Consider the following 18,000-nt stretch of genomic DNA (forward strand, 5'->3'; position numbering starts at 1 on the left):
ACGTGACTGACAAGTGATCAGCAGCTGCATTTAAGTCAGCTGCCAGCAACGGCACCATTTAGAGAATCTGGGCCTTAATGCTAATTTTTTTTCAGCACCGATTTTTCAACACCATATATAGGATTTTGCTCCCAAAGTTACTCTGCTGCAGTCTGTCCAGGAATTCAAGAGCACAGCGAGTAACAAAAGCCTCAATTCAGAAGAAAATGTACACGTTTCATTTATTCACGAATCACACGGAGATTTTACTTTGACTAGACCGCAGCGATCAATCGGAACTTCATTTAATTATTGATCTTTTGAGTTGGAATGCGAAAGCAGAGGAAATGAAGCAGTCTCTCATGTCTGAGGGTCGGCTCATGCGTATTACTCCAGAGCTCTTATTAAAAAGCATGCAAGCTGCCCTGCCATGGAGATGAGTCAATGCTGCTCCTGTAGCACCAAATGCAGGCACACCATGTACTTGGAAGTCTTTTTGCAAAGGATTTCTCCAGTAGGATAATGGAGCAGATGAATCTTATTCAAGTGCCCAGCTCCCCTCTCAGAACAGTCATTAAAGAAAAACTCACCCACATCATTTAATTTCCTTTTGCTGAAACATACTTTCTCTGCACCAACAAATCAAACTTTAGGTAAAATTGCATAAGAAGCCCATTCATTACCTTATGGAACCCTCTTTCCTGGCACCATCCTTACAAGTTCCTCTTTATTCCTCATCCCCTTCCCTCCAAAAGGGTCACCTTTTTGCTGATTTTCCTTAAGTAAATACAGCAAATCAAAATTCATCTGCACAAACTGATTTTGCATGATACCCAAATCTTTGCAACTTTTGTTGTGCTACGTAGCAGTAGATGTCACTTTGCTTAAAAGATTGTGGATCAAGTGCCCTGCATATGACATTGTTAAAAAAAAAAAAAAGGAAACTCGCTAGAGAAATAATACTTGTGGATACTTGAGACACCTCTGCTGGGTTTTTAAAATCCTCATCCAACTATCCAATTTATCTGAGTATGAAGGAAAGTAGCAAGCATGTTGCAACAAGTCTGTGCACGTCATGAAATGTCTCTCAAGGTTACTCATGCATAGTAGCAGCTCAGTATGAGTCTAGCATTCCAAGAGACAGGATGCAAGGAGAGTCCTCGTGCGATTCAAGTAAGAAACTGCTAGATTTGGAGCACCGTTCAGTGATACAATTTCTCACATAAGAAGGGAAAAAAGCCTAGAAAGTAACATTTTGGAGCAAGCAGTTTAAATGGGGTAGAGAGCCAATTGAAAATGACCCTCACACTGAATGGCCTGTGGAAGCAACTTCCATAGACATAATAATAATAACAGTTTATATACTGCAATACCGTTAAGTTCTATGCGGTTTACAGAAGATTAGTGGAGTACAAGTTGAGTTGACGTACAAGTTGAGTTAACTTAAGGGATGTGGGAACAATGGGGAGAAAGGGCAAGAGAGGGGAAGGAGGGAAGTGGGTCAGTTGTCTAGGTATTTCAGGAATAGGTGAGTTTTGAGGCGTTTCCTGAATACCTCATAAGTGGTGGGCAATAGGAGTTGTTCTAGGTCTTTACCCCATAGAGCAGCCTGATGTGAGAGAAGATGCCCATGGTGTTTTTTTAGTTTGCATCCTCTAACCGGGGGAGAAACGAAGTGCGAGTGGGAGCTTCTCTTGTGTTTGTTGGCTGAGAAGGAGAATAGGTCAGTGATGTATTTAGGGGTTAGACCATAGAAAACTTTAAAACAGAGGCAGGCGAACTTAAACTTTACACGAGCTTCCATCGGCAGCCAGTGTAGCTGTTTGAAGTATGGCGTCACGTGATCGAACTTCTTTAGACCGAAGATTAGTCTGACCTCAGTGTTTTGCATTAGTTGTAATCGTCGCATATTCTTTTGGGCAAGAAAGTTCAGAATTTAATTTTCTTAGACAGATGAATTAAGGATTCCTGTATAGCTGAAGAAATGGGCATCTTGGCAGGTACAGTTTGGAAAATAATTCATGAAAAGTTGGGCATGTCCAAGGTTAGTGCAAGAATGCTGAAGAATGCCATGAGGATCCAGTACTGTCAGAATTTGGAGATGCTCCGTGAAGACCAAGTGAATTTTTTTTTATTGTTTGGTGGCTGGAGATGAGACTTGGTCCTATCACAAAGATCCTGAGTCCAAAATGGAGTCAAAATGGTGGAAGCACACGTCATCTCCCATCCCAAAAAAGTTCAAGGCAAAAAAGTTATGGAGGCAAAGTCATGACAACTGTCTTCTGGAATAATGAAGGACAACCAAAATTGGGGAGAGTTATGCCAACACAATGATCGCTTTGTGGGAGCCAATCAAGGAGAAAAGACGAGGAAAACTCACAGCAGGCATGCAGCTTCCTCATGACAATGCGCAGGTGCACATGTCATAACAATCACAGGCTGACATCTGAGAATGTGGGTTTCAGCCGCTGAACGATCCACTCTGCAGTCCTGACCTGGCTCCCTCTGATTATTTCCTGTTTCGAGTTTTGAAGAAATCTCTTCCTGGACAACGGTTTTTCAAGTGATAAAGACATCAAGGAAGCTGTGACATCCTGGTTTGAAGATCAAACAAATCTTTTCAAAGGAGTTAAAGTCAATGCAGAAAAGGTGAATGAAGTGTATAGAGCTATCAGGGGACCAAATTAAAAAAATAAAACAAAGATGTTTTCTTTCCTATTGAGGTAGATATATTATTGAACACCCCCCGTGCCTATTGCATTGTATCGTCCTACTATGTAAGCACAGTCAGTGGCATAGTATGGGGGGGGGAATTCCTTCCCAGGTGCTGTTTGGGTGAGTGCACTGGCACCCCTTCTCTCTGCTTCTTCCCGCTCCTCCCCCCGCTGTGCATGCACCTTCATTCCCCCCACCCCACCTCTATCTCTTTGCTGGTGTGAGCAGCTACTCTAATGTCACTTCCGAGTCCCATGCCTAAGATGTGACATCAGAGGGAAGGTCGACCCGATGCAGGCTGTTAGTTAAGAACATAAGAATTGCCACTACTGGGTCAGACCAGCGGTCCATCGTGCCCAGCAGTCCGCTCACACGGCGGCCCTCTGGTCAAAGACCAGCGCCCCAACTGAGACTAACCCTACCAGCGTACGTCTTTGTTCAGTAGGAGCTTGTCTAACTTTGTCTTGAATCCCTGGAGGGTGTTTCCCCCTATGACAGACTCCGGAAGAGCGTTCCAGTTTTCTACCACTCTCTGGGTGAAGAAGAGCTTCCTTACGTTTGTATGGAATCTATCCACTTTCAATTTGTGCCAGAGAAGTTAAAAGAGGGAAGGGGTGCATGCGTGTGGTGGAGGCGGGGGGGGGGCAGGGGAGAGGCACCACCACCACCCCAGATGCCTCTCATCCTCGCTACGTCACTGAGCACACTAGGATGGGGCATAAGACAATCAGAACGTGAGCTGGGTCAGAATACAATGATCAGTCTCCAATTTTTGGACCATTGAACAACATAGAAGGCATACAGATTTCAGATATAAAAATGTAAGACACACCTTTGGGTGTTGTTACCGGGTGCTGTGACCCAGACCTAAGTATCTGTTCTTGCGGAGCAGCAGAAAATGTTCAGAGGCAGCTGCCTACTCACTGTTGGCTTTTTATTTTCCTGAGCACTAGCAGACTGTAATGATGGCAACAATGTTAGAAAACAGCAGTGATCTATGGCTACGAGTGTGATCTATGGCTACAATAGGAGTCATGTGATCATCTATGATGATGATCACGACTTCTTTAAAAATTCTTTATTAATTTTCAAGCTTTGACAGTGTATTACAATTAATATAACTTTAACAGATTGCATAAAGATCACATGACTCCTATTGTTCAATCTCTGTTTTAATTGAGAGAAATCACACTCATAGCCATAGTTTCTGCACCATTGGTGCCACCCTCCCCCCCTATAAACAGCAGGTGCCTTCTAATACAGTGGCTCTAATACAGTGGCACAATGCCCGTGCGAATCTTACAGCCTCACAAGAGCAGCGCAGGAGATCGGGCGCTGCGTGATTTGAATCTCACTGAGGCAGGTGGCGCTCTTCCAGGGGCGGCACAGGAGGTGTAGAAAGAGGATCTCCAGCATACTGCTGTCTCCGTTTGGCTTTTTCACCGATGTCCAAGTGAACAATTTCAGGGTACCAAATTCTAGTTACTTCTGGTGGTATGAAGACGGGAGGCAACGAGTGAGTGGCGGGATTCAAGAGGGGAGCGAGCGGAAGGAAGAGTGAGTGGTGCCGGTGGGGGTGGAGCGATCCGGTGTAAGTGGTCCCTATAAAAGAAAATTAATGGGTAACAATTCCCTATCCTAATGCTCTAAACCTATATTACATTACATTAGAGATTTCTATTCCGCCATTACCTTGCGGTTCAAGGCGGATTACAAAAGAGTTATAGATGGTGGGTTACAAAAGGAGATCATTGGTCAATTCTAGTGAAGGTAAAGAGAAGCTCAGGTAGTATCGGTGAATCTGGAAGAAGATGGAAAGAAGGAAGGTATTCGCGGTGTTCTCTTTTTCTCCTAAACATTGTAGTTCAACCTGTTTCCCTCTTGTTTCGTGTATTGTCAGAGTCTTAAAGTATGCATTTTCTAAAAAATTAAAACCCTGTTTTTTTTATATTTGTAAATCGCATTGGATCACGATATTGCGATCAAATCAAATTTTAAATAAACTTGGTAGCATAGCAAGAGTGGGAGGGAGAGTCTGCTTATACTGTGAATGTACCGTTGTAACCCATTCTGGGTTCCTATGGGAAGACGGGTAAATAAATGAATAAATAAATAAAGTCTAATGGGAGAAATTCAAGGGAGAAACCTGGGAAGATAGACAAGACAATTGGTGAAATGCAGGCAAAATGTAATTAGAAGATAGAAAAGAAGACAAAAAGCTAAACAAAGAGAGAGGAGAAAAGGAATGAAAAAACAGGAGGGGAAAAAACACACACACACTTCATTTTGCTGTGGGGCACCAGCTGGAAGTTCTGAGGACTGCCCTTTCCAGGAAGTCTTATTAGATTTCTCAACCTCAACAGTTACCAGCCATGACCTCACAGGTACACAGTGCTCTTTCTTTTCATCAGGCTGGTTTTACCCTTCTCTCTGGATTAAAAAAAAAAAAAATATCCCTAAATCAAAACGCAACCTTTCCTTCCCTCGTCTAAGTTTCTCTGTTCCTTTCTCTCCTATGGTCTCTTTCTCCTCACTCTCCTGGCTTTATCACTCCTTTTAGATGTGGAGGAGTAGCCTAAAGGTTAGTGAAGTGGGCTGAGAGTCAAGGGAATTAATTTTGATTACCCCAGTGGCTTAGTAATAGGGGGGGGGAAATCCACCCCGGGCGCCATCTTGGAAGGCGTGCGGCACCCATCCTCCTCTCCGCCCCCCCCCCCCCCACTGCCACACACACGCACCACTTCCCTCCCCTGTACCTCTGTAATATTCTTGGCGTGAGCAGCAACCCCCAACCTGCTGTCGCACTGCATCGGCTCTTCTTCCGATGTCACTTCCTGGACCCATGCCTAGGAAGTGATGTCAGAGGGAGAGCCCATGCAGACGCGACAGCAGGTTGGGGGTTGTTGCCCGCGCCAGAAACATTACACAGATACTGGGGAAGGGAAGCGGTGCGTGTGTGGCAGTGGGGGGATGGGGAAGGAGCACGTGGGGGTGGGGGTGGTACAGAAGGTGGGGGAAGGGGCAGCACTGGACTGGGCGCCTCTCACCCTTGCTACACCATTGGATTTCCCCTGTAGCTCCTTGTGACTCTGGGCAAATCACTTAATTGTCCATTAACCCAGATACAAAATAAGTACAGTAAAAACCTCGGTTTGCGAGTGTTTTGCAAGACGAGCAAAACACTTGAGCAAACTTTAACTCGCAAAACGAGCGTTGACTCGATAAGCGAGCTGCCACCACCCCACCCCACCCCGGGTACCAGCTTTGTTTCCATTGCAAATCCCCTCTCCCCCCGAGGCCACCAGCGCTGCTCCCTCCCTTCGCAACCAAGATGATCAGTAGCTGCTGTCCACCTCCCCCCCCCCCACCACTGACCAGCACTGTGCTTATACGTGCGCCGGTGCTGAAAGTGCCTGCCGTTGATGTTCTATGCTGGGCTGTTGCGGGGCCTTGAGCATCTGCGCATGCTCAAGGCCTTCTGGCTCTCACCCTCTCTGAGATTCTCATGAGTTTCCATTACTTCCTATGGGGAAACTCGCTTTGATATTCGAGTGCTTTGGATTAGAGGTCTGCACGGGAGCGGGAATCCCGTGGGTCCCGTGGGAATCCCCCCTAACCCACAGGACTCCCACGGGGACCTCCCCTCTGGCCCTCGGGACTCCCTCGGGGACCCCACTCTAGCCAACGGGACTCCCACGGGGATGGAAGGCTTTGGAAGCTGGGTTCGTCCATATAATATAATGGACATGTCAGCCTTAGTAAAAGAGGGGGTTTATAAGTGAATTACCTGAACAGAAAACAAAAAAAGGGTTCCACCAAAGAGATTCCACAAGGAAAACAGCAGCGCAAACACAAAAGAAACTGTGGAATTGATGATCCTGTCAGAAGTAATTGCTGCTTTTTATGGGGACGGGCGGGGATGGAGGTAATTCCTTGCGGGGATGGGTGTGGACAGAGAGGATCCTGGCGGGAACGGGCGGGATTTCTGTCCCCGCGCAACTCTCTACTTTGGATTACGAGCATGCTTCTGGGATGAATTATGCTCGCAAACCAAGGTACCACTGTACTTGTATATATTTAAATCACTTTAATTGTAGCCACAGAAAGTTGGTGTATCACATCCTATCCGCTTTCCCTGTCATTGTTCACCCCCTCTTACCTATGAACGTAAAGAACACGACAAAGGCAGCAATATCCCAGTTCGACTGGAACATCTGCTTGTTTGACAGACGGCTCAAGGCATCATGTATCTGGGACTCAATTTCTGCTCCCAGATTGCCAGTTCGAGACATGCTGGCTGTCCTTGGAGAGACTTCTCACAGTTCTGAAAAAAAAAAACAAGAGAAGAGAGGGAGAGAGGCAGCAGATGCAGTCATTAGATGCAGCAAACTGATAATTAAGAGAGAGAGAGGTTAAGATAGGCTGTCTGCAACAACAACATAATAATAACTTTATTTTTGTACACCGTAGTACCACAAACAGTTCAAAGTGGTTTACAAAGGAAGAGACTGCATACAGACACCGATATTACTAAAAGCATTTAGAAAATACATCAACATGGGAGTAGAATTAGATAAATTTATCAAAAAGATAAGTTTTAATTGATTTTCTAAAGGTTTGGTAAGAAAATGCATTCGTGATAAATTCACTTACGCATTTGTTCCATTTACCTGCTTGAAATGATAGTGTTCTATCTAAGAATCTCAAAAAATACAACCCTTCAGCGATGGAAAGGAAAACTGATAAGCACTTACGTGTACGACTAGTACCTGCACAATCAAAATGGTATGAGAGATAGCTTGGGTCATTTCATGTTGTTTCCAAATAAAACAAGCAAGAAAACAACATTTTGTCATTTATTTTAAAAATTTATATTCCGCATACACCTATGCAGATCACAATAGCACATACACAATCCAATAATGACATTATTTATTTTAGGTAAGAACATAAGAATAGCCTTACTGGGTCAGACCAATGTCCATCAAGCCCAGTAGCCCATTCTAACGGTGGCCAATCCAGGTCCCTAGTAACTGGCCGAAATCCAAGGAGTAGCAATATTCCATGTTACCGATCCAGGGCAAGCAGTGGCTTCCCCCATGTCTTTCTCAATAGCAGACTATGGACTTTTCCTCCAGGAACTTGTCTATCAAAGTTATCGAAGTGGTTTACAATCAAGTACTCAAGCATTTTTCTCTATCTGTTCCGGTGGGCTCACAATCTAGCTAATGTATCTGGAGCAATGGAGGATTGAGTGACTTGCCCAGGGTCACACGGAGCAGCGCAGGATTTGAACCCACAGCTTCAGGGTGCTGAGGCTGTAGCTCTAACCACGACGCCATCATAACATCATCATTCCTGGGGCAATGGAGGATTGAGTGACTTGCCCCGGTTCACAGGATTTGCACCCACAGCCTCAGGGTGCTGAGGCTGTAGCTCTAACCACAACGCCACCATCCCTCTTCAACATTTGCCAACTGTAATGCATACTGTTTGGAAATAGTGAGCGTATTTCAAAAAAAAAAAAAAAGCACACCATTTCCCGATAGTGGAACCAGCACCTGTGGGAAGCATTGTGCACCCTCTTTCCACACATAGAAACATAGAAATAGATGGCAGATAAGGGCCACGGCCCATCTAGTCTGCCCACCCCAATGACCCTCCCCTACCTTTCTCTGTGAATAGGTCCCACGTGTCTATCCCATTTGGCCTTAAAATCAGGCACGCTGCTGGCCTCAATCACCTGAAGTGGAAGACTATTCCAGCGATCAACCACCCTTTCAGTGAAAAAGAATTTCCTGGTGTCCCCGTGCAGTTTCCCGCCCCTGATTTTCCACGGATGCCCCCTTGTTGCTGCGGGACCCTTGAAAAAGAAGATATCTTCTTCCACCTCGATGCGGCCCGTGAGATACTTCAATGTCTCGATCATGTCACCCCTCTCTCTGCGTTCCTCAGTGCAAACTATTTTCAGGAACTGATAAAATAGCCAAACAAAACCAAATAAAATGAAAATTCCCCTTTAATGAGAGGAAACAACACAAAATTAAAATGTTTTGATTGCCTATCCCTAAGAGGTATGGCTCAGTGAGATTGAGATATCTTAGCATTCCCTACGTGTGTGTTAAACATGAGCACTGCCACCCTGCGCTCTTCCAAACCACACGAAAACCTTGCTTTAATCATCCGATTAACGGCATTTATTTACACAAGGTCCAACAATGTATACCACTGTTTTCCAAGTCAGTCACGGAGTACCCCCTTGGCCACTCAGGTTTTCAGGATATCCACAATGAATATGCATGAACGATTTTCATCCAAAAGCAAAAAAAAAACCCAAAACGGCATAAGTGATGTTCGTGATGCAGAATTAAATAAATAAATAATTTGTTTTTCAAAACATTAGATTGAATGGCTTTTGTAGCAGATTCTCTGAACTGTATACTTGTCCTTTACTGTTTAAAGCAGGGGTGTCCAATCTGCGGCCCCGTGAAGTATTTTGTGTGGCCCCGGTCGAGGGCGATGCAGTGTTTTCCTCTGCTGCCCCCAGGTGTTTACCGTCTTGCTGGCTCCCTCCTCTGTCTTGCTGCAGGGTTTGCGCGGCCCCAGAAACATTTTTTTCGGCCAGTGCGGCCCAGGGAAGCCAAAAGGTTGGACACCCCTGGTTTAAAGGATGTTCTGGCAGCTAACCATTTTGTAATGCCTGTGATGTATTGATGATCTTTTGATATGTTAAGATATTTCTCCTAGGACAAGCAGGATGAGTCAGCCACATATGGGTGTTGTCCCAACAGCTCCCAATTTGCGGATAAGCTCTCCAATAGTTCAGAGAGATTTTTTTTTTTTTTTTTCTCTGAGCACGTGCAGTGCCCGGGCCCCACTGGGCATGTCCGAGCCCTACCCATTTCCCCCTGCTTCCCCCTAATCCCCAGTCTTTAGTTTCCACCCGTTCCCATCAGTCAGATTTTCTACAGCTCTCCATTACAACTTTTCTACTCATCACCTTGAAGATGCCTGAATGATCTAAAGAAATTATCCTCATGAATTGTGCGCCCACTGATTGGATCCGGTGCACAAGGTTTCCGTGTTGCTTGCATTGTGCGCACATGTCTCCACGTGCACGCAAGCTAAGGAAGAGGGCACTGAGAGACTTCATCTGAGCACAGAAGGTTAGATCAGTGGTTGCCAACCCTGTCCTGGAGGACCACCAGCCAGTCAGGTTTTCAGGCTAGCCCTAATGAATATGCATGAGGCAGATTTACATGCCTGTCACCTCCATTATATGCAAATCTCTCTCATGCATATTCATAAGGGCTAGTTGTCAGGGTTGGGAACAACTGGGTTAGATGACTTGCTTAAGGTCAGACAACAGAAGTGAACCAGCATCTCAGGGAAAGATGATGAGATTTGATACGTAAACTGCTTTGAGGGGTAAATGACTTGCAGCTTCTCAGATCTATGCTCCAATCAGAGCATTACACAATTTGTACAATTATATAAGGAAGGATCTCACCTGGACCAGGAAGAACTAACATTTATCCATGGCAGGGCCAGCTTAACCATTGAACCAGGTGAGGAAGTGGCTCAGGGCGCCACAATCCAACAGATGTCACCTGGTCTAAAGGTTAAGCCTTCCCTCCCTCTTCTGCCATGGTCCTGTACACTTTACCTTGGTTGCCAGCAGCAGCATCAAGAACAATAGATTTGGTTTCCCTCCGCCACATCCTATATACAGGAAATTGCAGCAGAGGGAAGACACAGGGGTGGGCTGAAAGCTACATGTTGCTCATAGCAACCAAGGTAAAGTGTACTGCACTGGAAGAGGGAGAAACACCAAACCCATAGGGCACACCAGGGATGGGAGCAATTGGAGAGGGGGAAGTGGGTGCTATAATTCTTTGATTTAGGGAAGAGAGAACAGAGTTTATAGAATGCAAGTAGTGTGGAAGCAGATCCCAGCCCCCGATTGCAATTGAACAGGAAGCCCAAAAGAGCAGGAGAAAACGGCCACCCTCCATCCCACCCCAAGGAATGGGCTCAAACGGGCATGGATCATATTGTGAAGTTTCCCATCTGTCTTGAAGATTCAGCACCAGACACAGAGCAGATCCATGACGTCAAAGCTCAGCAGATAGGGAAATACGGTAGTAAAAGTTTAACGACCTGTGCAGTCCATCCAGTGAGTCTGCCCTGGGATCTCAAAGTCCCTCCTTGAGGGCCGCAATCCAGTTGGGTTTTCAGGATTTCCCCAATGAATATGCATGAGATCTATGTGCATGCACTGCTTTCAATGCATATTCATTGGGGAAATCCTGAAAACCCAACTGGATTGCGGCCCTCAAGGAGGGACTTTGAGATCCCTGAGTCTGCCCAACCCCAGCAAGGACAAAGTCTGTTTTAATAACTGAACAGGTCTTTATTCTTTTCATCCCGCTTCCTCTAGAACAGGGGTGTTTTCAAAGTCCCTCCTCGAAGGCCGCAATCCAGTCGGGTTTTCAGGATTCCCCCAATGAATATGCATGAGATCTATTTGCATGCACTGCTTTAATTGTATGCTAACAGATCTCATGCATATTCAATGGGGAAATCCTGAAAACCCGACTGGATTGCGGCCCTCGAGGGGGGACTTTGACACCCCTGCTCTAGAATATGACATTGAAGCAAAAGTGACTCTACAGCGTTGGATACGTCTGGTAGCGCTATAGAAATAATTACTAGTAATCGTAGTAAACAAGGCTGGGCTTCTGGGTAGCACAAGAGAGAGAGAAAGAGAATCCCAGGAAGCCAAATGCAGGTCCCCGGTGGAAGCAGAGCCCTTGCCGGCTACTGCTTTTCGAAGCCCGAAGCGTCAGCTAGTGAAGCCAACTTGTAACCGGAGCCGCAAAAATCTGCGCGCCTTTTTTCCGACCTACCAGGGCCAGCCCAGTAAGACAGGAAGACGAGGTCGGCGACTCCTCCAAACTTAAGGCGCAGCCTAGTGGCGCAGGCGACAGTCGAGGCTTCCTCGTACCCCCGTGTTTACACAGGATTCCGGGCTGCTCCGATAGGAACCGAATCCCAAACGCAAGCTTCAGTTCGCGCCGACAGAAGCTTCTTTTGCCCGAGCTGAAAATAAGCGTCGTCGGGTTACAGCACTTTCGGGGAGGTTTAGTAACTTGCATTTAACGCGGTTTCGGCGGCTCGGTTATTCGGCTGGGTTTCTATACACTCTTTCCCAATAATAATAATTTAAAAAATCCTTTTTCTAACTCTTTTACATTCTGCCTTACTGGTTTTCTAGTAGTGGATCACTCGGCGTCTCTCTCACCTTTGTCCAGAGGAGCCGAAACTTTTTTTTTTTTTTTGGGTGGTGTTAAAATATCAACAGTTTCATTAAGTCACTTTTTTTTTTTTGCGTCAAACAGAGAGTTATAATAATCCAAATTAATTATTAGACTGGGAGGGGGGGGGGGGGTCGAAAAGAAGGAAGTGATGCGCTTGAGGAGGAAAAAGGTAGGGAAGGGGATTGCAATCGGGAAATAGGAAACTGATCCCTTTTTCGCTATGGGAAAGATCCTTTGGTACCAGGTATTACCCACAAGAAACCAAGCAGAACAAACATTTTAACTAAATGCCAGGCTTTGCCTTACCTGCGCTGGGGGGACTCTCGCCTGCTTCCTGGTCAGGTTTTGTGGCTTCGCTTTCAGCCTCCAGGTCCCTCCCCCGGGCCAGCAGGTGCAGTGGGTGGAGCAGCCTCGGAACGGTGATTTCCAATCTGAACTTTCACTTTCCAGAGCACAACAGAGGAGCAGTATAATTACTTACCTGTAACGTAGGTTCTCTGTGGACAGTAAGATAGTCAGGCACACAACCATATGTGGCTGACTCATCCTGCTTGTCCTAGGACAGGGGTGTCAAAGTCCCTCCTCGAGGGTCGCAATCCAGTCGGATTTTCAGGATTTCCGCCATGAATATGCATGAGATCTATTAGCATACAATGAAAGCAGTGCATGCAAATAGATCTCATGCATATTCATTGGGAAAATCCTGAAAACCCGACTGGATTGCGGCCCTCGAGGAGGGACTTTGACACCCCTGCTCTAGAGCAAAGAGGGAGACAAGGACACATCTGAAGAAAGCCAGTAAAATAAGAGAACTGAACTTCACAAGCATCTGGTGTAGAAGGGCCACACTTTTCATAAGAATATGTTTATCCTTCTGCCCATGAACAAGTGGGGAGTGGGATAGAACACGTCAATCTTAGGACAAGCAACATTTTATTTCAATAAATTCAATATAAATACATAAACACATGAATAAAAAACACATGTATAAAAGTCCTATGAGCGTGATGTCCTTATTGAAAGGATCTAGCCGATGACCCAACACGGTCCGTGTTTCGGCCCCCAGGTGGAGGCCTGCCCCAGGGGGGGGTGTCTATTATTCCACTAGGTGTCACTCCAGTGTTGGGAATACAAACTTTAAAAATCTTTAAAAAGGCTAAGAACACAAACAAGGCTGGTAGAAAAACCATAGACGAAATCAACAGGGCACACAAGGGTCTCCCACCAAAGGGGCTAAAACACGGACCGTGTTGGGTCATCGGCTGGATCCTTTCAATAAGGACATCACGCTCATAGGACTTTTATACATGTGTTTTTTATTCATGTGTTTCTGTATTTATTTTGAATTTATTGAAATAAAAGATTGTTTGTCCCAAGGTTGACGTGGTCTATCCCACTCCCCACTTGTTCTTTCTTTGTTGGATTTTACGTGGGGTTTCTGTTCCCTTCACTTTGTTCTATATTTTAGCCTTCTGACCATATCATTCACAACTCCTTACCCCAAACAAATATTTATAATATATCACCTTATTATAACATCAATTGCAACAATATCCTTTGTGAACTCTCCCTCTTTGGGGGTTTAGGGCTCTCTGTTTATACAAATTCAGATATTGTTAATTGCAAGACATTCCAATTTGGACACAAGAGCATTAAGAATCCCAGACAGCCCTTCAGTGGCGTGCTCAATTAATCTTCTGCTCTTTCTTGAGATTTGATAATTAAATAATGATCATGATCAGTGAATTTTCCATATGTTCAGAATATGTCATGGAAAGAAATGTTCCAAAGATGCTGTCTAGAAGTTTTGAAGCTTGGTCCTGAAACTGTATCATCTCTTATTATGATTTAATAACTTCCTTCTGCAAAAAGAGAAAATGTGGGTAGATTAGATTTAACTGTAGAATTTGGAATTTACTGGTACAGCTTTTATAGATACAGAAACATCATCTTGTGGAACTTTGATGGCTTCTTTTTCTGATATGGAATATTGAAAAAGTATTTCAAGAGTAAAAAGAAGGATTTGGGGGGGGAACAAAATTAAGGGCCTTTCTAGATGTTTCTTGAGAAACGTAGTAAAGGAAAAGGCAATATTTGTTGCTTTGAACTAGAGCAGTGTTCTTCAACCACCGGTCCACGGACCAGTGCCGGTCCACAGAAATTTCCTGCCGGTCCACAGGGCCAGCATGTGCATCAGGCCCAAAACAGTGTTCTTCAACCGCCAGTCCATGGTGCGATCGATGCAGCGTTATCTTCGAGCCAACTCCCTCTTCCTAACTGATTCAGTGCACAAAGCCACGGGCAGAGGCTCCTATGGGCATCCTGCGCCTGAACCGGAAGCCTTCTCTCTGACGTTGCAACGTCAGAGGGAAGGCTTCCAGATGAGGCAAGGGACGTGCAAGGTGCAATTAGTACTATTATGGGGGCAGGGTCTGGGGTGGACATTGGGTAGAGATGGGCGGGTCTGGCCCATGACTTAGCCCAGTGTTCTTCAACCGCCGGTCCACGGACCGATGCCGGTCCACAGAATAATTTTTTTATTTCTGCTGGTCCATAGGTATAAAAAGGTTGAAAAACATTGAACTAGAGTATTGCAACAGGGCCTTTTTTTCATTGAAATTTCCCTTTAAATGCATAATCCTATATAGGGTTACCATGTGACTCTAGAAAAAGGAGGACGGATTGAGACATCAAGGTTTTACTTCCATTGAAAGCAATGGAAGTAAGGAGGCTGGATTGAGACATCTGGGCTTTACTTCCGTTGCTATTAATAGCAGTAAAACCTGGATATCTCAATCCGTCCTCCTTTTTCTGGAACCATATGGTAACCCCATGACATTCTAAGGCAGGGGTCTCAAAGTCCTTTCTTGAAGGCCGCAATCCAGTCAGGTTTTCAGGATTTCCCCAACGAATATGCATGAGATCTATGTGCATACACTGCTTTCAATGCATATTCGTTGGGGAAATCCTGAAAACCTGACTGGATTGTGGCCCTCAAGGAGGGACTTTGAGATCCCTGTTCTAAGGGCTCTTTTTACAAAGGTACGCTAGATGTTTTAGCGCGTGATAGCCGCTACCACCTCCTCTTGAGCAGGTGGTAGTTTTTCAGGTAGCGCGCATTAATCTGGTGCGTGCGCTAAAAACACTAGCGCCCTTTTGTAAAAGGAGCCTAAGTGTATTTGGGGGGATTCAGCACTTTTGACTGTTTTAGGCACCCCCCATGACCAGGGGTTTTTTAGTGGGACCTAATTGTATGATTATGGCTTTAGCACTATGATTCATATAAAGATCTTGCCTATTTCCTCACTTTTGATTATTCTTGAACTGAAATTTCCTGTTTTCCTATTTGTACAAGGTTCATTCTTGGCTATATATTGTAAATTATATACAGTATATCTATATATGAAATTATCTTAATGACCTTAGCCACTGTCCCTTCCCTTCTCTGGTACATTTACCTTAACCCTTTATTTGGTATTGTTGCTCAGAAGCAACATACGTTTTCTATGGCTCTTAGGAGAGATCTGCATCTCCAAATGCCTGTTACATGGCACTGTTGCTCTCGTTCAACATCAAGTTATATAAAGCAGCCAATTCTCTATCTGCCAATTTAAGGGTTAATAATATTTTTACCAGGAGCATCCCAAGCTGGAATCACACCCTATAGTGCCCTACCCTGCCTCTGCATGGCAGCCACCATCGAGGAAACAAAGGATTAGGAGCAACTTCCCTGTACCCCCACTGGCAGGGACATCAGAGGCTGGGGATTGAAACACTCTTTATCTCCCAGATCCCTGAGCCAGTGCCTCATCTGGTCCAGTGGTTGCCAAGCCTGACATGGCATAAATGTTAATATTTTTCTGGATCCAGGTGAGCCCTCGGGACCACCAGGACCAGAACAAAGTTGAACGGCTGTGCAAAAAATTAGTGCTAAGTCATTGATTTATTTAAATTTTTAAATCCTGCTATATCCTACCATTCTAGGTGAGTTACAATATAACCTATGTCAGGGGTAGGTAATTCCGGTCCTCGAGAGCTGGTGCCAGGTCAGGTTTTCAGGATATCCCCAATAAATATGCATGAGATAGTTTGCATCTCAAGTGCATGCAAATCCATCTCATACATATTAATTGTGGATATCCTGAAAATCTGACCTGGCTCCGGTTCTCGAGGACCGGAATTGCCTACCCCTGACCTATGTAATTCCAGTTCTTTATTTTTATTATTCTTTATTTTTGTCAACTTTCATTTGGTTTGTGGGGTTTGGTTTTTGGATTATTTTATTTCTTTAATAAAAGGTTTACACATAATAAAGAGGGGTAGGGAAGGGAGGAGGAGGGGAGCAGTGGTAGGAGGGTATACAAGTGGGTAATATGGAAATTTATTATGAAGGAATGATAGACCAGTGATTCCCAACCCTGTCCTGGAGGAACACTAGGCCAATCGGGTTTTCAGGCTAGCCCTAATGAATATGCATGAGAGAGATTTGCATATGATGGAAGTGATAGGCATGCAAATTTGCTTCATGCTTATTCATTAGGGCTAGCCTGAAAACCCAATTGGCCTGGTGTTCCTCCAGGACAGGGTTGGGAACCACTGTGATAGACATATAAATGTAATGATTATTTTATTGTATTATTTTATTGGATATTTATTGGATTCTTTCAATAAAATGTTATAAACTAAAAAAAATAAATAAATAAACTAAAAAAAACAACAAAACCATCAATTCTATACATAAAATACAATAGCCAAAATTAAGCAGTAGCGTAAAACCTTCAACAATGATTCAACAAGAAGCAAAGGCTTGAACAAACAAAAGTGCCTTTAGTTGTTTTCTAAATCGTGTCACCGATGTCATTTTACGAACATCAGCAGGCAATGCATTTCATAGTACGGCCCCTTCTACATAAAAGGAGCGATTCTCCTGTAGCTTAAAGCAGTGATTCCCAACCCTGTCCTGGAGGAACACCAGGCCAATTGGGTTTTCAGGCTAGCCCTAATGAATATGCATGAAGCAAATTTGCATGCCTATCACTTCCATCATATGCAAATCTCTCTCATGCATATTCATTAGGGCTAGCCTGAAAACCCGATTGGCCTGGTATTCCTCCAAGACAGGGTTGGGAACCACTGGCTTAAAGTGATGAAAGAAAGGAAGGGATATCAAGTAGCAACTTCTCTGCAGAATATAAACAGTGAGTAGATCGATAAATTTTCAACGAGCTAGCAATATCAAGTGATACATCATTAATCAAAACTCTGTGTAGCAAAGACCAATCAGAGCTTCTTTGAAACCATTCTTATAAAAAAGAGTTATTTAGATAGCAATGATAAACCTCATTTTTGGAGGTGGACAAGTTGTAGTCTTTAACTCATTAGTTTAGGACAGGGCTAGGCAATTCCGGTCCTCGAGAGCCGGAGCCAGGTCAGGTTTTCAGGATATCCACAATGAATATGTATGAGGTGGATTTGCATGCACTGCCCCCTTGAGATGCAAATCTTTCTCATGCATATTCATTGTGGATATCCTCATAACCTGACCTGGCTCCGGCTCTCGAGGACCAGAATTGCCTATCCCTGGTTTAGGAGATGGCTTGGGGGAGGCTGATGCTGGGTTGGATCTCCTGCCCCTTATAGGCTGACAAATTGTCTATTGCTCATCCAGAATTCAGAAGTTGAACACTGCAGTATTTTTATAATTTAGGTCAGTGTATCGCAAACTGTGCCGCGGCACAGTAGTGCGCCATGGCAAGATTCCGGGTGTGCCACGAAAGGCACATTGTGTAGATGAGTCAGCCGGCGCCTCTTCTTCTGTCCAACGTAGTCATTTCAAGGTTAACAAGCTCAGGGCCCCGTCTGGAGAGCCTCCACGCATGCGTGGACGTCAACATGATCATCTTACCTGGCCCCTACCTGGGCCCGCACCTCTCTCTCCCTCCCATCCCTTGTGGAAAGCTGTTCCCTCTCTCCCTCCCTTTACTAG

General features: G+C 44.8%; 1 protein-coding gene across 1 annotated transcript in view; it reads right to left on the reverse strand.

Annotated features, from left to right (window-relative positions):
* The window catches only part of SMIM22 (small integral membrane protein 22), a 31,616-nt gene extending 19,215 nt beyond the window's left edge, over positions 1–12,401 (reverse strand). Inside the window, exons 1-2 of the mRNA XM_033914706.1 lie at positions 12,321–12,401; positions 6,854–7,018 (exon numbers count right to left, since the gene is read on the reverse strand). Of these exons, the coding sequence (XP_033770597.1) occupies positions 6,854–6,986 (133 nt within the window). The 5' untranslated portion in view covers positions 6,987–7,018; positions 12,321–12,401. The remainder of the gene's footprint in view (positions 1–6,853; positions 7,019–12,320) is intronic.
* Positions 12,402–18,000: the final 5,599 nt, after the last annotated feature.

Source organism: Geotrypetes seraphini, chromosome 11, assembly GCF_902459505.1.
Source record: "Geotrypetes seraphini chromosome 11, aGeoSer1.1, whole genome shotgun sequence".
In the NCBI taxonomy this organism is placed as follows: domain Eukaryota; kingdom Metazoa; phylum Chordata; class Amphibia; order Gymnophiona; family Dermophiidae; genus Geotrypetes; species Geotrypetes seraphini.